This window comes from Actinia tenebrosa, unplaced genomic scaffold (assembly GCF_029948245.1).
Source record: "Actinia tenebrosa isolate PJP-AT-01 unplaced genomic scaffold, QUT_ActTen_1.0 PGA_scaffold4__44_contigs__length_22323623, whole genome shotgun sequence".
In the NCBI taxonomy this organism is placed as follows: domain Eukaryota; kingdom Metazoa; phylum Cnidaria; class Anthozoa; order Actiniaria; family Actiniidae; genus Actinia; species Actinia tenebrosa.
The window spans coordinates 9,407,461-9,430,690 of NW_028292581.1; the positions used below are offsets into that span (position 1 = coordinate 9,407,461).

At 39.5% G+C, this 23,230-nt stretch overlaps 1 protein-coding gene and 1 pseudogene across 2 annotated transcripts; one reads left to right on the plus strand and one right to left on the minus strand.

Moving 5' to 3' along the window:
- The first annotated feature begins 85 nt into the window (after positions 1 to 85).
- LOC148907007 (uncharacterized) lies at positions 86 to 7,268 on the plus strand. Its single transcript, XM_089036514.1, has 3 exons — positions 86 to 101; positions 234 to 713; positions 4,995 to 7,268. The coding sequence occupies exons 1-3, from the start codon at positions 86 to 88 to the stop codon at positions 5,507 to 5,509; spliced, it is 1,011 nt and encodes a 336-aa protein (XP_088892640.1). The 3' UTR covers positions 5,510 to 7,268.
- On the minus strand, positions 7,164 to 22,918 carry LOC116296578 (NACHT domain- and WD repeat-containing protein 1-like; annotated as a pseudogene). The gene is made up of 22 exons (XR_016121090.1): positions 22,851 to 22,918; positions 22,633 to 22,739; positions 21,831 to 21,916; positions 21,359 to 21,475; positions 20,925 to 21,044; positions 20,369 to 20,579; positions 19,282 to 19,542; positions 18,730 to 19,081; positions 18,092 to 18,194; positions 17,511 to 17,723; positions 16,677 to 17,007; positions 15,091 to 15,421; positions 14,780 to 14,965; positions 14,286 to 14,433; positions 13,946 to 13,993; positions 13,235 to 13,403; positions 12,571 to 12,751; positions 10,039 to 11,366; positions 9,539 to 9,664; positions 8,676 to 8,833; positions 7,437 to 7,584; positions 7,164 to 7,318 (listed from the first exon to the last, which is right to left on the minus strand). The product of XR_016121090.1 is annotated as an NACHT domain- and WD repeat-containing protein 1-like (transcript).
- Between the last annotated feature and the right edge of the window lie 312 nt (positions 22,919 to 23,230).

Consider the following 23,230-nt stretch of genomic DNA (forward strand, 5'->3'; position numbering starts at 1 on the left):
ATGGATGATTGGTAAGTTTATGGATTTGGGTGGTTGGGTGGTTGGGTGGTTGGGTGGTTGTACGGTCAGGTTGGATGGTTTCATAATGATTACTGAAGTTGGTTGGTTGGTTGGTTGGTTGGCTGGTGGGTGGGTGGGTGGGTGGGTGGGTGGGTGGGTGGGTGGTGGGTGGGTGGGTGGTGGGTTGGTTGGTTGGTTTATGGTTGAATTTTTCTTCTTTTTTTACAATGAAGAATCCGCAATTTGCGAGAAATGCGAGATTCTTAAACAGCAAAAACGGGTTCTACAAGAAGAAAGTAGAGAAGAGATAGAAAGGTTGACGAATGCTAATACAGCGTATGAAAACAAAATAACAAACCTCCAGAAAGACTTATCAGCCCACCAGTTACTGCTTGCACAAAGCAAGGACGATCGTAGAGCTCTAAATGAAGGATTGAAGAAAAACAAAACTTTGCTCACAAGTTTAGAGGAAGCCAAAAAATCAAAAAAGAAAGCAGAATCTGATAAGAAAAAGTTGTATGGCTTAAATCAGGAACTTCAAGAAAAAAACGAAAATCTTTTTGAAGAAAAAGAAGCGATGTCAAAGTATGTCGAAGAAGAAAGGGAAATAAGCAGGAAAAATATGGCTGGCTTAAAGAAAATAGCAAGTGATGAAGAAAAAAAAAGTTCTCTCCTCAAGGCTGAATTAGATAAATGGAAGTCTCTGCATGGAAGTAAGTTCACCACAGGCTACCAATTTTATTATGTTGTTTACATTTTAATTGGAAAGTGTAAACACCCATTATATCGATCCGTTAACCAGTGCTGACTATATAGCTAGCACTATGAATAGTGGCTGGCTAAATAGCAATATAACAGAGTGAAGGCATTTAACCCGTGAAATGAAAAAAAAAAAAAAAAAAAAAAATAGTCAGCATGTAATAGTCAAATAGACACAAGAGAAAACATTAAGGTCTGCTAAAGTGTATTATTCAAATATCTATTTCACGGTTTTTAAAAATAACCGTTCACTCTACGATACACATTGCGCATTTTTGTACTATTTATACTGCAACTTTAATTCACTACCTATTCACTTCAAAGTCCGAATTAAGTCTCTATGGCAACACGGCAAAAACATGGCAAAACAATTATTTTCTATCATTTTGTACTTAAAAAACATATAAATAAAATTTTAAAGCCGTAAGAACTAATCTTTTTTATGCATTTCAGTTGCGCGATGGACTGAAAATCGGCCGCCAAATATACAAAGATAAACGGCGTCGCTTCGCATTTTTTACTGAAATTTTGTTGAGTGAACTATAAACAAAAAATCACACGATCTCGAGTACAATTTGGAAATTAGTAGACACGAGTAATGTTTGGAAGTTCTTGTAATTGCACAAATTTATACTCATATTAGCATTTATATTTAACTTTTACATCATATTGTAATTTGTATTTGTCAATGCTTCTGAAAAGCCCTGTAAAGGGATGAGGTAATAAAGTATGTATGTATGTAATACACTCGACAAAATTACTCGATTCTGATTGGACAAAAATAGTACAGTTAAATCCCAAATTGTATTCTGTAGAGTCCCAATTAAGTTGCACGATTTTGTTGAGCGTATTATAACAAAGAAATCTCGCACGATCTCTTTGTACATTTAGGAATTGATAGATACTCGTGAAGTTTTGAAAGTTTGACAATCAGTGTAATACTCCTCGGGATATTGCGTTTTCAATATGGTGATTCTAGCTATATAGATTGCTATCTTTTACCAGGCGATTCTTAAAAGTTTCCTGCAATTATTTCGTTAATAATCAGAGTTATTTGAAAGATATTTCTGTTGTTTATTCCTTGCGAGACACCTTTATTTTGAGTCTGCCTAATCCGCATTCAACAATTAAGACGTCTTTTAAATATTCTGCTGCTAAGAACTGGAACTTGATATCGGAGAATATCAAAATGTTACCGGCGTTTGCATTGCTATGCGTCCACCCCAGACAAAAATCGCGACGTGCACTTTGCAATAGACTGCCGTCAATCAAACAAGTTGATGTCATTTACACCAAGGAAGCACGTTAAAATTTTGATTGTGTTGGTTTATCTTCGATTTTATCGCACGTCATCTAAGATATGACAGGCGTTCCTTGTAGTGCTTGTTTGCGTGCGCGCGCTACACTTTATGGCAGGCGTTCCTTGCTTTAGTCGGGCTAGCGAATTTACTCCGAAAACCGACGAATTTCTTGCGAGGAGCGGAGCGACGTGTAAAAAGGGAGGGGAGTGAAACTGTAAACCACGCGAACCTTTTCAGCCAATCAAACAATCCAAAATGAAAATATTTTTCGCTCTATGTTGGTAGCAGTATCTATAGAAACGGATTACGTGACAAATTCAAAAAATTGACGTGTAACGTCAAACAGATGAAAACAAACAAAATGGCGTCCTTGAGCGAAGAGCAAAAGAAAGTTTTTAATATCGTAGAAAAAGGTTTTATTGTGTTTGTTAGTGGAATAGCTGGAAGCAGAAAATCATTTTTAATTAGATATATATAAAAGGAGTTGAGAAAGGGAGCAAGCGGTGTTTTTATCACCTCATCAACGGGCATTGCGGCTCAAAATATATGAGGATCGACAATGCATTCATCAGTTCGCCGGCGTGATAGGAAAAAATCGGCTTACGAACTGGTGAACAGAATCAAGAATAATCCTACTGCTGAAAAGTTTGCCTGATCACATGGCTTTAGCCCTTTTTCGTTACTCTCGGTCTTGTAAACTTAATATGCCTCCGTAGTTTTGATCGACTTCCCCATTAGATACGGAAAATAAACTAGTGATTATTCTGTAAAAAAATTCAAAATTCAAATTAACGATTTCAAAAACATTCAAACGAGTGACTCGACAGTTCATCTTGAACATAAACTCATACGCTCATGTTACGTAAATTCATAAATTCAGCTGACTTTTAGTTTCGAAAAAGTACTTACGTTCTAACTTGATCGTGTAATCCAGCCTTCAACGTGCATAGCAACCGCCTGTGTGCATAGCAATCTGCTACGAGCATAGGACGATAAAATTTCCACTGTTTCACTCCCTTCCTATTACACTCGTCATTCCCTTCCTTACACGATCGTAGGTCATTCGGATCGGCCGAAACCAAAACACTACGAGGAACGCCTGTCACATGATGGATTGCGCGCGCTAGATAGATCAACCAAGGACAATACCTTTCCTTACACAAAATTTTAATGGGCTCCCTTCTTTACACGCGCTTGGATCGGCCCGGATAGGCCCGGTGAGTGTGGCTTATGATACTTGTAAACAATCGACCGAAGTTTTGGCGCCTTTTGAATCACACGCGCGTGTAAATGGCTTCAACGTGTTTGATTGAAGGCAGTCTATTGCAAAGTGCACGTCGCGATTTTTGTCTAGGGTGGCCGCGTAGCAATGCAAACGCCGGTAAAAAACTTATTGGTTTTAAAGCAGAAATCATAAATTTAATTTTCGAGGGATTTCATATAAATTTATAGCGTTCTGCAGCAGAATTTTAGGAATTATTTGTTCAAATGAATAATGCTTTTTGTATATGATTCTGCAAGTCTAGTATGTTTTGTTTAGTAACCGAGACTGTTTTGACTTGGATATCTACTTCCAGGTGTTCTCGTCTCGAAGCGCGCAAAGGATTTTTTGTCAAATCGAACAGTTCCTAATACCCATTCTCCTATTTCATAATATCTCATGCTAATCAAAATGGCAGCTGGTGACTAATTAAGACAACACCAATTTTTCTTTCTTTTATTGCATTTATGCTTCGTTTTTATTAATTTTGATTGCTGATAGGGCACGAGGAAGCTTTTCTGGTACATGTAACAAATAATTTTTAATGTAAAGTCAGGACGTATTTAAAAAAAGTTAACTCGAATTACGACTCCATTTTGAAATTCATCATGGAGCTTTTGGCGATGCAACACAAATGCTTTTGATTGGTTAATAGTAACCGGAAGTGCGTGCGCGGCATCACTTGGTTGTAGTTTTCCGTTCCACAAACCTATTTCAATAAACCTAAACATTCAAAACCCCAAGGTTGAAGTTGTCTTGATTAGATTACCTGGTTATATAAAGACGAGCAATTTAACTATTTCTGCGCATTTAATCTTGTACTTAGTTGTGAACAAGACTAAAGTTGTAGTTCGGGTCGTACTGGGAGGTACAGACCTAAGTAAGACAGTGACCGAGTATAAAGGAATCCCGACTGACACCGACTAAGGAAAGTCCTTCTGGTCAACCTGACTCTGCTCTAGTTTGTGTCTGACACTCAACTTATATGAACTTCAACTTATATCAACGTCGAGGCTCAATAAAACGAGCGGCTCGACAGACCAGAGATCCTTCGCGTTTCAAAGTCCTACCATAGTTATATCTCATATAATTGATTAATTAGTTGAATTTGTTTAGGTAGTTATGTTTTCGAACATATTCCGAACAAAATTACTCGATTCTGATTGGACAAGAGGAGTACAAATAATTAGTGTAATTTGTACTCTGTAGAGTCCCAATTAAGTTGCTCATCAGTGATATTGAGTGTATTTTCAACCAAAAAAGTGGCACGATCTTCTTGTACACTGATTCGGAATTGATATAGATACTTGTGGTGTTTTGAAAGTTCTCAAATTGGACTCAACCATCTTTCAAAACATCGCCTGTACCTATCAGCGGGCCTTTTGGAATAGATTGACACGTGGTTGTTATTGGATGACTTCTTTTTTTAAAAGATCTTTTGCTGGATTAATAATATAGTATTAACCAAAACCTTTTCAAAAATAATTTTTTCCCCATATGATATACTTTCCCTTTCAAAATATAGCAGAACTTTCCCCAAGGGACCTTTGGCTGAATTGATTCGTTATGAAATTCATATATCAGCACATGACTGTTTGTTGCAAAAAGCCTATTCCGAATTGTACTCGAGATCGTGCGATTTCCAATCTTATACTAATCTTTATGCTTTTCAGGAGTCTTGAACTTCAAAAATGCTTTTGATCGTAATGGTGTCATCTTCACTTTGAGGGGGGGAAACAAGAGTTTCCGGCCTTTCGATGCGAAGCGTTCTTCAGATGGAGAGGGTGACGCGATGGATATTTTTAACACAGAAGGCACTCACAGTTGCACCGAAGACAAGGAGCATTCTTGGTGGCAAATAGACTTGGGAGAGAAGTTCCTAGTATTTCCCAATCATTATTCATTACGTCATGGCAATCAGAATGGGTTGGCAGCGATCATCAATTGGAAACTCGAGGGATCACGTGACGGAAACAACTGGCAAGTCTTAAAGGAACACAAGAATGAAAGAGGATGGTACAAGTCAAGAGTAGCCGGAAATCCATTCACTACAGGTTCCTGGCCAATTGAAGGGCCCATTCATGCAGTCCCTTATTTAAGAATCTATCAAACGGGCAAGAACTCAGTTTGTGATTATACATTGTATCTGTCTGGCATCGAGGTTCATGGCGTGTTACTCTACATGTAATTAAGATAACTGAAGTCCCACATGGTTTTCCGAATAAATCTTTTAATAGCTTGATTAGGCATGCTTACCAATTCAGGTCACGTCATTCCCTTAAGTATAGTCTAACGGATGTGCATGAGAAGACACATAAATATGGATAAACTTCTCGATAAACTTCTCGAACAAAAATCTTATATTATTCTCAGGAGAATGACACGTGGTCTGAAAGGGCAAAGTTATTACGCCCAAGCCAAAAAGTTGTCTTGCAGCATTGAACTAAAACTACAGATCCAACGAAAAGTGAGTGTATAACCTTAAAAAAATCGATTAAAATGAAAATTTACTTTAAGACGGCTGACTACTTTTCAACATTCGATTTGAGCCCACCATGTGCGGGCGCTCAAAAACCGCTGAATAATCTACACGATTTATTGAAGAACCATACACGTTTTGAACTTCAAGAGGGCAAAACCCTCAAGTTTTGCACGGGACTCTTTGTATTTTTTGTTATTTTCCCGTAATGAAAACCACTCATCAAAATTGCATCAATAAACAGCGGTTTAAATTGAAAATAACGCCCACTGTCGAGTCCTAGGCAGGGTAATAATTAGCTTATTTTACTTCTAGTATGAAGTACTTTCATTATGTAAAACACTAAAAAATCTGACGATAGGATTTTAATAGCCAGACCAGTGGCTAAGAAACTTGTGAAAAGCATTTTTCAGTATTCCCTTATGGGTAAAGAGAAACAATAATCGGATTAATGACGTATTGTGGGGCTATATCTTGTGTGTAAGAGGTCATTTAATTACCTCCCTGCAACGTCGGCAATAAGGCTATAGACCCCATGCATGCGACGTCAAAGCAGCTCAATTCGGAGAGGACAAACAAAATAATTTCAATCTCCTTAGAATTGGAAACCTATTGTTTTGCCCTCCAAATTGAGCTGCATTCCGACGTGCTGCAAGGGGTCTATATTGATGGTTTTCACGGCCGCCATGTTGGATGAATTAACAAAAGATTCGTCATTAGTCTCTTTTGTTATATCCTCCAACATGGCCGCCATGTCTTTTGTAATTACATTCTCTTGGGAATAATTGAAAACCAGCAATATCCATCGGGCTACTCTTACTGCACCACCGGCCCGTCCCTATAAAACTTCGAGTGTAATTACTAAATTGAAAACGTACAGTCAACTTTCTTTACAGCGGACACCTTCGGCACCGTCACTTGGTGTCCGTAATAGCGAGCGTCCGCAATAACGAGAATTAGTTACGGTCATTTCTTTGTCAATATTGTTGCCGGGGATTTTGCTCCTGTCCGTAATAGCGAGGTGTCCGTAATATCAGGGTGTCCGCAAGGTGAGAGGTGACTGTAGTTTATTATATAAAATTGTAAATAAACTGATAATGAAAAATTGTCATTTCCAGTCTCATGTATGGGCCTTATTTGCACACGGCGGCCATGTTTATTATCTTCAAAATTTATTCTTGAGTACTTCAATGTGAGGGTTCGCGTGGAAAAACCAATTGTTCCTGTGGCTGCCGGGTGAACATGGTTTCTTACATGCCCACGGAAATTGCACGTAAGGAACTTCAGCTAAATCATAGGTAGTGAGTAGACATCAGGGCATCAGTACAATATTATCGTATATAATCTATCTTTAATAGTCTGTTCATATGCATAAGACAAAAGCAGAAAACGCCTGCACATGTCCCATGCATGTATTCAAATTAAATTTTTCATTTCACAAACCATAGACAGCTTGTTATCATTCTTTTTCTTCATCCAAACTTGTTACATTTAGTCCTTCAAACACGATGTTTATTCCTGTGGCGAAAATTAACCATTGTATATATGAATAAATAAATCACAACAAGAGAAAATGAACTAAGATAAGGAATATCATGCCTGTAACCATCATAGGCGCCGTTTAATACTATTTTACCTCCTCCACCAATTGCTCTAGTGCCCTCTTTGGGACACTGGAATGGGGCCAGATTACGCCCCTGTCTTCTGAGGAACACCAACGGTAAGGGGCTGTCGTGTCCCAGTGCAATAACATCTCCATCGAACAACGGCTGCACCGTGACAAGCTGATCAAAAAAAAGGTGCAATGCAGATTTAACTGATACAGCAGCCATGGACCTTTTTACTGATACAGTAGCAATCTTAAATAAGCCTGAAGCGAGATGACGTCTTACCCCCGACTCTATACCATGATAGTTTTTTTAAAATTCTTTTATATTAGCATTTTTGATTCCTTAGAGAATACAGGAACAATAGTCATAATTAAAGAACAAAAGCAACGTGAAAAGGATTATGGTCTAGACACGGGGGTAAAACGTCATCTCACTTCAGGCTTATTATTGGGATTCCCCCGGAGCAAACGTAGAAATAGATATATAGTATGGAGTGTCGAACGTTTTTCAACTGGTTTTACGCTTTGTTGTTTTACATATCGCTCCAACTACCAGCAATTTCGATAGGTTTTAAGATGTGTTTCGCATTGGATAACGTTTTTGAACAATAGAAATAAAGATGGCGGCGTATCAGTAACAAAATCAGTATATTTTGCAAAACGCACTAGATTTAGCTTCACCGTAAGATATAGATATAAAGAAACCAAACAAAAACACTACAATAGCTGCAAACAGCAGTAGCAACAAAAACAACAATAACAGCAACAGCAACCACAGCAACAACAGCAAAAGCAACAACAACAGCGATAACAAGAGCAACACCAGCAGCAATGATGATGATCAACAGCAACAGCAACAACAGCAGCAGCAACGACAGCTACAACAATAACAGCTACAATAACAGGAACAATAACAGCTACAATAACAGGAACAATAACAGCAACAATAACAGCTACAATAACAGGAACAATAACAGCTACAATAACAGGAACAATAACAGCAACAATAACAGCTACAATAACAGGAACAATAACAGCTACAATAACAGGAACAATAACAGCTACAATAACAGGAACAATAACTGCAATAACAACATCAGCAACAAAACCGTAATAAACTTCGAAAACCCTGTAAGCTACGCTGAGGTACAGATCGTAAATTGAAGACATCACATATTCAACAAATAAAACAGCTTTGAACATCTTACTCCTATCACCTATCATTGATTTAAAAGATAGGTAAAGAATGGAAAATAAATAAATAACCTTGTCTGCTGTGAAACTCCCAACCTGTTTTCCTTCTAGAACATCCCATAATATGATAGTCTTGTCATCATGTGATATGGCGTACCTTCCTCCAGAGCTCAGCACATCTACTCGACTGCCATAATGCATGCGGCCGTGTAGCACGTAACGAGCAGTACCTAGAGAAAGAAAAACAAGCCTTCGATTTTGTTCAACCCTGAAATAGCCCCTGGGCTGATTTTAGGCAGAATATGGAATACTCATAGATTGAGTTGGAATCAGTTTAGCTTGTTAGGTTGTGTAGGCTGGAAAACCTGAGAACCTGCACGAGAAAACCCCTCAATTTAAGGGAAGACCCATTCTTCTCACATATAATGCGGAATCCAGGAATCAAACTCGAGAGGAGAGAATCGCGTGCATCATTATCGTTTGTTACTTTGATTCAAAAAAGTCCCGTTCCAGCGAAAGGCCAAGAAAAACAAAACCATAGGAAGTCTTATGACTTGATTTTATTTCTTATTTCGCCTAATAAGTACTAGTGTCGAGAGCATGGAGCATAGGAGTGACAATGTACCACTTCGACGATCATAACGGCGCGCGGTCATCTTATTGGCCAAAACAAAACAAAAATGACGGAAAATGTATAGTTTGTGTTTGTCTTTCTTTTATGGGTAAAGGTGATCAATGTGCTGTCTTAAATCATCTTTTGCTGTATTCTCTTGTGGAGCTGTTAATATTATTCGACGTCATTACCGGAACAAAGCTTTATTTACCCCTGGACGCCCCATTATGCCTTGCGATCCAATATGGCCGCCGTATTGTCGAAGTAGTCTATTTTAGCTCAACAATCCTATGCACCATTAAACCACCATACCTATACTTACCAGCAATAAGATCCCATACCACTATGTTATAATCTTCGTGTGACGTCATGGCACTCTTGTTATCAATGACCGCGAGGGACCTGGTATCGGTGTCCTCAGGATATCGTAAGTCGTGGATAACTCTCTCTAGATTCAAATACCCAAGATTCAACATTAACCAAAAAATATGAATTTTGTGAAAAGGTGACTTCTCTAAACAAGAAAAACAAAAAGGAAAACTTAGATCCTTTTTTTAAAAATTCGGACCATTGTCGAAACGGTGGCTACGGCCCTGAAAAGGTGTTCAGTTTCGACGAACACGTTCATTTGTTTTTTACTTGACGGAGCGTTAACGGTAAAAAAGAAAACGTTCTCAAAACAAATAAGACAAGAAATTTAATGGAATAACAGGAAAATAGAAGTGAACAGCACCATTAATTAGTAATCAAGCTTTCAGTGAAGCGAAAATATCCAGTGAAAAACTTGTAAAACTGCTGTAATTTGATGATAGCATTACTTACTGTTTTCGACGTCCCAGACCGACGGGTGTCGAATGTAATCGTCTTCGTTCGTTCGTCGAATGCTCAAAACAAAGTTTGTCCCGTCTGGTGTGAAAGCAGCAAGGGTCAACACGAATCTCGTATACCCAGTTCTATTTATAGAGAATAACTGTTCTCTTTCAATAACATCCCATATGAATATGACTTCCAAAGGTTCGTCATTGTGAGCCAGAACGGTACCTCCACTATTCACAATATATGCCTGGATCTTGAAATTCTGGCGCTGCCCTACTAGCCTGCCGGTCTCCTCTCCTGTTTCTATATTGTATATTCTAAGACTTTTCTGATCGAATGAATAGGTAAGAATCTCTGTAGCCTCGTTGACTAAGCACAGGTCTGGAGTGCCAGCGAAGATGAAGTCCGGTATCTTGCCCTTCAGAACGCATACTACCTTCCAGCTATTCATATTTACTATTACTGCACGGTTATCAACACGGAGAGCAGCTCGCCGGTCGTTTATCACCTTTAAATAACTGGACGAAATGTTACTCACTTTACAGACTGGAAGGAAAGTAGAGAGATCCCACGTGGTGATCACGTGAACATTTAAACCCAGTCTCCCCACTGTTATAACATGTCTTGGGTCGGTTGGGAGGGAGTAGATTTGAAGCACTGTTTCGGGTTTTTCTGTTTGATTATGGATATCTTCTCGATTCAGATCCCAAACACGAACCACGCTGTCCCCACCAGAAGTCACGATAATGCTACCAGCAGAGGCTAAGGTCCGGGATATGTAGTTTGAATGCTCGAGGACGTCTCTTCTCTCGTTGGAGCTAAGATCCAATATCGCAACTTTGTTCCTTTTTGGGAATACCATGACGTCACTGTCGGCAACAACAGACAGATGTTTGATCCAATCATCGATTTTACATCGAATGCTTCTTAGTTTTGATCCTTTTTGCACGTCATATAAATCGACAACCAGTTTCTTGGCAACGATGACCTCATCAGGTTTGCGCATGGCAATTTCCGTTAAATTAAGAAAAGCTTCGTCATCTTTACTATCGAATACTACAAAAGTGTGAATTATGTTGCCTTGACGAACATCTAAGACATTCAAGGAATTTTCATCTTGTTTCGAGTTGCAGAGTACAGTATCTTCATAGGATGTCAAAAGGCTTTTCTGACCGGTACTCCCTACGGGTAGAATATCCTTCATTTTGAAGTTAAGTATCCTCGTCATACAATCGATTGATTTTAGGCCTTTCTCTTCAAAGAAGACCATAGTCTTTCCCTTTTTACCAGCCAGAGTAAATGGTGATGGGTAGCCGAAAAAGTGTGTTTGATAGCTGCGAATAAATAAAGCGATAAATAAAAACGGATTAATTTTACCGTTGACTATTACTTGGCCTATTTTAAGCGTTCCTAATATTTTTCTCTCATTCTCAGTTACTAATTGAGATGAGTGGTTTGAGAACAGATGTGGACAAGCGACAGCAGTGGAATATATAAACAGAGACCTGCTAGAATTTCAACTGTAAGTCGCACCAACTGTTGTAAGTAGAAGGGTTATGGCAAGAAATTCGCTGTTTCACGTAACAGTTAAAGTGACATTGTGTCATGCGTCATCCCACAGCAGTACAGATAAACTCAAATTTGTTCCCTCAGGATTATCGCCTTTCATCCTCTATAGTAACTTGTTTTTGTATGCATCCTACTGCTTGTTGTTCTGTCACTATGTTTTCTTCAGGGTCTGCAGATGGGTTAAGGATTGTTGGTAGGATAACTGCGCTAATAGATAGAGGACCGACTAACAGACTAACAGACGGACAGAAAACAAAGAAACGGAAGGAACGAAGGAACAAAAAGGGGAAGGAATGAAAAATGGAAGGGAGAAAGGAAGGAAGCAAGGAAAAATGCAATTAAGCAAGAACATGGAAAAAGGTAGGCAGGCAGGCAGGTAAGAAAGAAGGAAAAAAGAAAGGAAGCAAGGAAGCAAGGAAGCAAGGAAGCAAGGAAGCAAGGAAGCAAGGAAGCAAGGAAGCAAGGAAGCAAGGAAGCAAGGAAGCAAGGAAGCAAGGAAGCAAGGAAGCAAGGAAGCAAGGAAGCAAGGAAGCAAGGAAGCAAGAAGCAAGGAAGCAAGCAAAGAAGCAAGGAAGCAAGCAAAGAAGCAAGGAAGCAAGCAAGAAGCAAGGAAGCAAGCAAAGAAGCAAGGAAGCAAGCAAAGAAGCAAGGAAGCAAGCAAAGAAGCAAGGAAGCAAGCAAAGAAGCAAGGAAGCAAGCAAAGAAGCAAGGAAGCAAGCAAAGAAGCAAGGAAGCAAGCAAAGAAGCAAGGAAGCAAGCAAAGAAGCAAGGAAGCAAGCAAAGAAGCAAGGAAGCAAGCAAAGAAGCAAGGAAGCAAGCAAAGAAGCAAGGAAGCAAGCAAAGAAGCAAGGAAGCAAGCAAAGAAGCAAGGAAGGAAGCAAAAAAGCAAGGTAGCAAGGAAGGAAGGAAGGGAGCAAGGACGCAAGGTTGCATGGAAGGAAGGAAGGAACGAACGAAGTACGAACCAACCTTTGCAATATTTCCCCTGTATCAAAGTCAAGGACGGTCAATCCTCTTTTGGATGAGACAACGAGACGTGTATCGTCATCACAGCATCTGATGGCACCAATGTCTTCACCCAGGTCATCTACAGTTGTCATTAAGTAGCCATTGCTAATACACCAAATCTTGATTGAACCATCTTGTGAACCTGATAAGATAACGAACCGTGACAAGCTATTTTGCAACAAACTCTACCTTAACCTAGTAAATGATCCAGAACCTTTGCTTGAAAAAGAAAGGAAAACGGCTTCGTTAGAAACCGGCTACCCTCGTAAAACAAGTACAATTTATTTATTTTTCATGAAAATGGTTAAGATCTTTCACTCTCCCACACAACGAAAAGCCATATTCACTGCATGAGATTGGGCTCTCTAATTTTACAGTTACGATCCAGAGTTACAGCGCAATGCTCAAAACTGCGAGCACCGACAACGAATTCATAATTTTGTCTCATCATCCGCCAATTGGCGTTCTTTTTTTTTTTTTTTTTTTTTTGCTCAGAGTTAAAATAAGACTGATTATCCTGCAATTCTGCGAATACATTATCGTTGACATACTTTTCGGCGTCGCGCTGTAACAGAGGAATAAATGAGAAATTTATACTGGTGCAAAACTTAATGCTACCATGTACCTGTCACAAGATACTTTCCATCCTGAGTGCATGCTAATCCAAAGACGCCTTTTTTGTGTCCAACCAGAGTTTTTACCAACTGACCACCAGGAGGTTCGAGGAACGCGCGATTGGGCAAAAGCGAGGGTTCTTCAGAATGATGAGCGTCTCTGAGCAACGTTTTCAAAACCTATACAGTACACACAATATGATCACCACATTCATTAAATGAAACCAACGTTTTCCGTGGGGGCGTATTGGAGAATAGCCCGAGGGAATAAATAAGAATAAAGAAGAATAAAGGAAAAGACCCCATATGTTCTTGCTCACAGGTGAATGATGCGAACCATCTTACATCGCACTGCAGCACTTCAATATCTGTTGCGCAAATTTGTTTTGGATTATATTTGGAAGTTAAGGGTAGCGAAGCAATGCAACGTTCTCATTTTACTATTGTGAGTGTCACGGGTTAGTTAATGTTGTTGAATCGATTCTTGCGCAGGCCACACGCGCCCCTTAGCTGATATTGAAGGTGGTGATATAAAAGTGATGATGATTATGATCACGATTATGATAATGATGGTGATGTTGTTGTGATAATGAAAGTTGATGACACGATATGAGACTATGATGTTAATGAGGTTGATGATGATTGTAGCAATGATAATAATGAATATTGGCAAGTGATGACGATGTTGATGGTTTTTAGCATATTATCATGGCTAAACTCACAGGGCTTAACTCTGATGCCATTAACGATGACGCATCTTGGACTTTTTTCTGCGAACATATCAAAAGATAATCGTCAAACACCCTAATAGCAAAATAACAAATGGAAGGAAACAGGTGGTGTGTGGTGCTAATGTACTGCCTTTCACCACTGAGGCCGTGGATTCCTGCTAATAGCATCACCTTTTGGCTATCTCCTGTGCTTTAAGGTTTTTCTCCAGATTTTCCGTTTCCGGATTTTCCGGCTGTTCAGAGGTTATTTCAGTGATGGGTAACCTTGATGTTCGGTTTTGAATAACGATAAATGCTTGCTTTAAACTCCATCATCCTCATTGTCACTTACATCATAGATTCGACTGACAAGCTGTGATGCTAGCTGATTGTGGTCAGCCAAAATAGCATCTTTACCCAGCTCCAGTATCTCTCCGACGGTCACCATATCCGGGTCTTTGTGGTACTCCAGAACATGCCTAAAATCGTCCAGCACATCCCTGAAAAAAATAATGAGAAAACACTAAATTAAAATCACTGAGACAAAAAGGTTTATAGGATTGTGAAAGATCTCATTAATGAGGTCAACCAACAGATACTCCTAAATGGCCGAACAACTTGGTTTCTTTCCACAGGGTTTTCGCCCAGGTTCTTCAGTTCCTGGTTCCCCCCAAGCCCCCTCCCCCCTGTAAATAAACATGTGAGTTCAGATGAAGCACCCTACCTACCACCTTATTTTGCACTGTAAATTTAGACTATCTGCTACAGTCCCTGCAGCCATTTCCCTTCATTTCATTTTTTTTTCTTCACATTTTAAGAGAAGCAGTCATTGTCCAATCAAGTTACCTGAGAGTTCTCGCTCTTATCTTAGCCTCAAGCCATACATATTTACACAAGACCTCGTTTTTCACGTCTTCCCATCGTTGGCTGATGGTCAGGTGATATGGAAGCTCGTGCAGCTTCCGTAAATTGTAACGATGGGGGGAAAGCTTTAAAGGCTGCGAAGATACGCTGGAGAAACGCGCAAACTTTCTATCGTCGCCGCCCAAACCACATTCACTTTCTAAGGAAATAGAAAATATATATCAAAAATAAACCATATGACAAAAGTAAGTAAGTTGGTGATAAAGATATGTCCAAGTTAAAATAAAATAAACAGCGAAAATACCAAGGCACTACTCACCACCATCCACGTTGTAGCCCATAAGTAATCAGCAATATTAGAATGGATTTTGTTTCTCTGATGATCGTCTGCTAAATATCGAGTTTTAGCAGCCTCAATAAACTGACGATGATACCAGTACGTAACACTAGCGCCCTCTGCTCCTTTCAGAACCAGATACGACTCAAGATCTGCTCGTATTCTCACCCAAAGCAGCGGAGGAAGGCGTCTTATTGGGGGTGTCCAGTACTGGAAGACATCATCTAGGACTTCATCGTCGCATGATAATATGTCTTCTAGTTCGTTGGCGGTCAGACCACTGCGAGCTGAGGAAAATGTAGGTTGTTATGGTAAGCTTACTTTATAAAAACAACAATACTATTATTAATAATATCAATGCAAAGAAAAAATAGCAGCATCAACAAGAACAACAGCAGCAACAACATAACAACGAAAATACAGGAATAAAAGACAGCAACAGTTACAACAGCACTATACAGCAACTCCAGAAGTAGTAGCAACAGCAGCAGCAACAACACCAGAAACGACAGCAGCAGCAACAACGAACACAACAACGACGACAATAACATCACCATCGTCGACACTGAACAACAATAACCACAGCGACACCAGCAGCAATAACAAATGTAACAAAAAAAAATAGCCCAAATATGCTTCGCTTATCTCGCACAAAGGTTTCAATGCGAGGCTTGGTACATAATGCTCAAATAAATAAAATAAATAAATCACTTTATTCAAGTGTCTAGTCGTTCTAGCGCTTTTCGCACTAACTGGGGACACTTTTCGCTCACACGCACTACCACTACATTTAATATTCTATGCACACAACGCTCAACTCACATGTTGATTTTTGCGGAGGGAGGAAACCGGAGAACCCGGAGAAAACCCTCGTAGCATAGGAGAGAACAACACATCAAACAAACTCAATTCACATGTGGCGACCGCAGGGCTCGAACCAGCGACCCGACCCGTTGGACTCACAGCGGTGAAAGACGACGCGTTAGCCGCGAACGCCACCCATGCTACCCATAAATGATTCATGATTCAGTGATTCGTGAAACGAGAAAAGAATAAATTTGAATAATTCGTACGTAGCCTCGTACTAAAAATATTGTGTGTGACAAGCGGAGCATATTTTGGAAGTGGGCTATTATCATCACCAGCAGCACCACCACAAGAGGTGCGCCGCATTAAGATTCAACAAAATTAATCTTGAAAGTCTGTGGATTTTCATTCTTAGCCACATTTTTATTTACACTCTACACACAGGGGAACTACGATTAAATAGTTATAAAAAACGTCTCTTTTTTACGAGGGTAGCACTTAATAGCCATAGGCTAACAAACTGGTGGCCCTCCGTCCGTGATCGAATTGGAATTTAGGAGTTGATTTTTGTGCAGGGAAACACAGAAGAGAACCAACTACACGTAGACACTCTACTCACATACAACACTGAAGAGTACAGGACTCAAACTCCGGTTCGCATTAATGAGAGGCGAGGGCTCTCACCGCTACGCCACCCGTGCTTCCCTAAAATAAAGCAGCATAACAACACGATACCTGCAGTGAGGTAGCCAAGGGCATGTCGAACAAGCAGCTTTCCGTGTTTCCTCTCAGTTCGTTCAAACAAGTTGTTTATAGCATCCCGGATTGTTATCTGTAAGCGTGTTTGATCTGGAGCCATGTAGGAACGCCAGAAACAAGCCTCATCAAATGATATCTTTAGAAATAGCGGCAGTGGACATTGTTTGAATGCTGTTTCGATGGATGCTAACTGGTCAGGCTGGAGAGCTCTATTTTTTGATTTCAGCCATTTGGTTAGGATTTCACGGACATCTCGTTCCGGGAGACTGGGAACTTCGACAAATAGCTTAGGATCTTTAAACATTGCCTAAAAAGAGTGGTAAATTTATCACTACATGTGGATCGTTTTGAATGATAGGAGGAGCCACGTATTCACTCATGGGGCAAGCAGGCAAGCAGGCAAGCAGGCAAGCAGGCAAGCAGGCAAGCAGGCAAGCAGGCAAGCAGGCAAGCAGGCAAGCAGGCAAGCAGGCAAGCAGGCAAGCAGGCAAGCAGGCAAGGCAAGCAGGCAAGCAGGCAAGCAGGCAAGCCAAGCAGGCAAGCAGGCAAGCAGGCAAGCAGGCAAGCAGGCAAGCAGGCAAGCAGGCAAGCAGGCAAGCAGGCAAGCAGGCAAGCAGGCAAGCAGGCAAGCAGGCAAGCAGGCAAGCAGGCAAGCAGGCAAGCAGGCAAGCAGGCAAGCACGCAAGCAGGCAAGCAGGCAAGCAGGCAAGCAGGCAAGCAAAAGACCAGGCAAGCAAAAGACCACGTAAGCAGGCAAGCAGACCAGCAGAAAGACAAAACGGAAGACAAAACGTAAGTTCAAGGACAGACCTTCAGCTTAGGAAAGCATCGAAATTCGTTATCTGGAAGCGTCGAAACAATAAACTTCACATGATCTGGAAGCAATGTTGGTAACCAGGACAGTTGTCGCGCATCCCCGTATGGTGACAGCTGATCCAGGGAATCGAACAGTATAACAAGAGGTTTATGCTTGGTGGCTGACGACAAAACAGTGGAGAAGGTTTCTACTATACTTTTAGGGTCCTGTAAATACGACATAAAAATAGAATATTCCGTCAGCCAAGTAATCTCTTTTTTCTTCGATACTGTTATTGGGTTAATTTTCAAACTCTCTAGCATAGAAAAATAAGGATAAGGCACGTCTGTCCCAATCATGAAGTGCGCTCTATTTATGTGCAGTGTCGATTCTGACCTCTGTGGTCTTGGGTTTAATTTCTGAGCCGTCTTTTTGATGAATGGGGCACAGTGGACCCAACTGTATCCACTTGTTAGTTGGGACCGAGGCTCTCTAGGCTGGAGTCGCCCTGTTTGTTTGTTTGAGGAATTATCTCCTTTTTTGTCAAGTTTTGTTTTAAATTACCAAATGGCATAACGAAGTCAGTAATACTTACTCTAGGAACCTTGATGTTCAAATGGTAGACAGCCTTTATTTGTTGTAATACGGACTTGAGTAATCGTCGAATGGACGAACTTTTTGGAGTCGTACCAATAAACCTGTCAGTTTAATCAAGAAAAAAAAAAGATTAATTGTAATGTAAAAAAAAAAACACGATCGCTACCAGTTGCATGGGTTGATAAAAAAAAAAAGAAATCAACAATGAATTGCTACAATGTGGTCAAGCGAAGACTTTTCCCGAACTTGCCTGAATGTCCAGGAAATTCGAGACTCTACAGGAACCACTGCTCCTGGTTTTAGACCAATCGTAGCAATTGCTGCCTACCACGAAGAATTCTTTTGAAAATTTGCAGTCAGCAGATGAATCAAGGATGGCCTAGCTGCAGTTCACTCGCCCCTCACCTCTGACTCCTGGACTTGATATTCACACGTGAGGAAGTGAGTTAATACATGTTTGTGGTATTAGCAGTGGAAGCTTATGATAATTTTTTCATTAAATACCACCAACATGGCCGCGATGAAGTAACTGCCCATGCGAACGAAAAGTTGCGCAATAATTAGATTACAGATTTTGTTCTATTTGTCTGTTGTTTTTTTTCTAACGAACTAGTTTACATTTTAGTAATTTGGTACCTCAAAATAACACAGACATTTTCTTGGGTCAATTCTTGAACCATTTTAGCCATCATAGCCATGATCGATGTCTTTCCACAACCAGATTTCCCATACAAAACGAGGGGTGACCGACTCGAGCTCTTGATGTACTCGTAAACCTTTTGAAGGGTGTTTTTTCTTCCGTGGAACATTTCGATCTTCGCCTGGCAAAACAGCGCATGTTGGGATACCTCTGAATACAGAGGGCTGTCGATCTCCGAGTTCTTGTGTTCGGTTATACTTTTGCTAATCATTCTAAGAAGCATGTTTTCGAAGTCTACGCAGAAGGTTTCGAGGTATTTTTGGTGCTCTTCAATGTTTGTGTCGATGCCTGGAATATCAATTAATAAATGTTAGTTTTTTCGAATTCATTGCGTGGGGAAATTGAGACAGCAAGATTATACATAAAATAAATTTTTGTCTAGGAAATAAGAACTTAAATACCGAGAATGATGGCAATAAAGGCCAAGATGGAGCCCGGGATTTTAAGGTTTGCGTATTGAACCACCTGAACGAGTGTAATGGTTTTACCTTTATCGGTCCACTTTACTTTATATTCCATCACGTTGCCGCCATCCAAGACTTGCTTCATTCGCGTACGGAATTCCTCTAGCAGTTTTCCCGTGTCTACGTCATCTTTCTCCCTAGTCAAGCTATCGATGTATCTGCTTAGCACATTGTCTGGTGCCTGCTCTTTGGGGCTTAACTCTGTGAATTTACGATGTAGCCAACCACATTTGGTGACGTTTACAGATGGTCTGAGAAGACCTTCTTCGATCTCTGCCTCAGATACTGAAATCAGCAAGTTGAGATAATAAGGAAATCAATTTTACAAAACAAAAAAAAACAAAAAATTGTTATCATAAGGCGAGTTACTAACGAAACAAAACTTGGAAAATAGAAAAGAGGATGTATTGATTTTTGGTTGTTGTTGAAACGTGCCGTACATGCACAGATTTTGCGTCCAAACCGAACAAATGCATTTATTTAGCTAATGTAAAAACATCACAGCCCTGCTAGTAACGTTGCAGAAGTGTTCACACGAATATGAAACTTGTTGTTGTACGCTATTACATTGCAGAAGAAGATCACGGCTAGATCTCGAGTCTACACTTACTACTTTGCGCCCAAAGATAAGGCTTTTGAAGCTTTCGCGTGACGATAACATGAAGAAGATATGATGAAGAAGGACTATCATCAGAATAGCCGCGAAACGCGAGTATGTTTTTAACTAAGCATGTTTTTCAAAAAAACAATTGCACTGTCTGTCCGTACACTGAAAACAGCGTAAGTTATGTTTACACTCAACAAAATTACTCGATTCTGATTGGACAAGAGGAGTGAAATTAAATCCCAAATCGTACTATGTAGAGTCCCAATATAATTGCTCAATTTTTCTGAGTGTATCTTAAACAAAAAAAAAAACACCGAACAATCTTCTCGTGCATGGCGGAATTTGTAGATACTTGTGATTTTTTGAAAGTTCTTAAATTGGACTTGCCTAAAGGCTCGTCCAATTTTGAAAGCTTTAAAAACATCCCTCGTACCTATAAATTCCGAATTATACTCGAGAAGGTGCGATTTCCTATAAAAAATATTAATACAAATAATCAGTCACCTGATCTGACAAAAAGATGAATCTTTTGCTCGTCGTCGAATACGCTTCGAACTGCAGTCACTAAAGCCTTCTTCAATCGAAGGAAAACCTCTTTCCACTGGTGCCGGGAAGTTTCCCTTTTCTCGTCATCCTTGGAAAAATAGTCGGGATACCCTGTAGTGACGGGTTGTAGGACGTACGACGTGGGAATAGCATTGTGGTCTATCTTATACTAACTAAATGGGGTGTAAACAAAATAATCAATCCATGTGCAGATAAATGAGTTTAGTTCTATTGCAGTAAGCTTACAAAAATATTAAAATTTTTCGATCTAAATCAGTTTCCTATTTCATAGGATTCTTATCATTCTCTTGCAAAATACCGTGTACAAACGTTAAGGCATTCGAAGAAAATTGAGTAAAACAATTGTAGAAAAGGAAATGAAAAAGGGACTGCCGCACCCGAAGTTTTAATGGACGATAATCAGGCGTCCCTTACTAAATAATGCATTACTCCAAACAAGCCCTGAAAACTGGCTTCTCATCACTTATTGATCATGTGGGGAAAAAAATCACACTTACTTGTAGAAAAGGTCTTTAGTGTCGTCTTCAGGGACGGCATTCATCAGTGCTTCAAAATCTTTTACGTCTATTTTAGGTGGTAGAGGGCAGTAGCCGTATTTTTCAGCTAAAAGAGTCTGGTTCGGTCATAAAAAGTATATCAACGATTTAACATAAATTTTAGTATAATATAGTATGTTTGCGCTGTTTCCAAAATGATCTTCTTCTTTATAGACTATTATGTAAGGCACTTTGGGACACTTTCTTTTAATAAACAGTACGTACAACTTCAATAGCACTTTTCTTTCTTTCTTTTTTTTTTTTCTTTTCATTATTCCTTTTTTTCCGATGAGTTGCGCACTGCTGTACTTGCGACTTGCGTTGGCGATAACAAGTATTTTTCTATAACAAGTACTTATCAAAAAAGTTATCAATTTTGACGATGTCTTACAATGAAGTTAGGTCCAACAGATAGTTTCTGGCAGGCTCGTATCTCGCTGATGCACAGTTCTGTTGTTTCGTGCATATCTGTGGCTTCATCTCTGACACCCCAACGCATATCTACCACCTTGATCAAAAGAAAAATTACACCAATAAAAATAATTCTCTCGATCATGATCTAAAGCCTAGAAATGAGAGTACCTAACCAGAAATGGGAAAAAATTTCTCAATGCAAAGACAATGGAGCACATTAAAATATGTGCGTGTGGGGGGAAACCCAGAGAAAAACACTGAGATATCTAACAACTTCTACTCGATACAGAGTGTTCATATCACAGTACAGAGACATAAAGCAGCTATTTTATATTGCTTTTTTGAAATATTCAAGGATAATTTGTGTGCAAGTGTGTCTCCCATCTGTCCTCTGATATAAACACAGCCAGCCAATCAGCATGCACATTCGGTAATCAAGAATAGAGTACCTGAAATTCATAACCATTTTCTTGGCAGTATGACTTTAATCTAGGGTATACTCTTTCCATCAATGCATTGCGTTCATGCTCAGTGTCTATTAGGGGGGAAAACAGCTAAAATAAGCATACCATATATCCGTGAAAGTCTTGCTCAAATTTGCATAAATAGTAAGTTCAGTAGACCTCAGTAGAGTGCAGACCTACAAAACTTTACACTGATTTGTACAATTTTGTTTGTTAACTTTTTCATGGATGTACAGTTTGCACCCTTTGATTAAAAGGTGAAACAGAACTTTAAAAAACATGTTGAGTTAATATGCAATGGAGAGAGTGGATGGTGACCAATTGAATATGAGAGAATAGAAATGAGGTGGATCATTATCATGAGTATTATTCCAAAATTAGTTTAAGAAAATGACACATTTTCATTATAAGAGGAATTAGATAATAAGAAAAAAGATATTGAGGGTCAGCCAGCTGGGAAACCTGAAAGGCCTGTATAACAAAAGTATTTCTGTACTAAAGCAAACCCAAATTTTCATAGTTAATAATTCAAAGAAAATTATCTCAAAAAACTATACTCTCTTAATTGGTGTCAGTAAAGGCAGCTAGAAACTGATCCCCAAGTTCAGCACCACTTTCCATTTTATTAGATGGCAACAGCCAAAATGTGCTAGATGACGGCCTGTGCATGTCTGCTCATACCCCACCCCCCATACCCTAAACCCCTCCCCTAATTCCTAAATCCCCCCTCCCTCAGGGAGCAAATGAGGAAAAAAAAGGCTGACATGATAAAGAGTAAACAACCTACCTGTAAAAGTTGAGCTTATGAATATTCTAATAAGTTTAGTATTCAGTGGACACTTCTGGTCAACTGCACCATGCAAGATATTTGCGATTTGTAAGGATAGCTCAGATCTGAAACCATAGTAATTATAAGCAAAAGTATGTATTGATATATAAGACCTTTAAAAGAAACTAAAAGTGTTTCTGAATCAGAAAAAGATAATGATAATGCATTTAACTTACTGATTTTGATTGCTAGCATTTGAAACTTTGCGAATCTTATTCTTTCCCTTTTTGCCCTTTCCCTGCATTTTTGCATTTTGTCTATCATCTTTTTTTGAAGTCCTTGAGTCAACTGGCTTTTTGAGTTTTGTAGTTTTTCTTACAGAAGACTTGTGAGTAAATGATGTCTTTTTTTGGGTAACTTTTGTTCCCCTTGCCACCAGAAGCGCATTTTTGCCACTGAAAATATACCCAAAGTCGTATTATTAGTTTCATTCAATTCCTTAGGAATTTCATTCTTTCATTTATCCTTGCATCCATTCATGAATAAATACATTGAACAGCAATTAAACAGTTTCTCCACAGTGACAGGTGTAATAATCCATATGAAAATGAGAGTA

Excerpts from the sequence above, each read along its gene's own strand:
- LOC148907007 (XM_089036514.1), top strand. Across the intron at positions 714-4,994 it reads ATGGAAGTCTCTGCATGGAA|GAGTCTTGAACTTCAAAAAT; the intron begins GTAAGTTCACCA and ends TATGCTTTTCAG.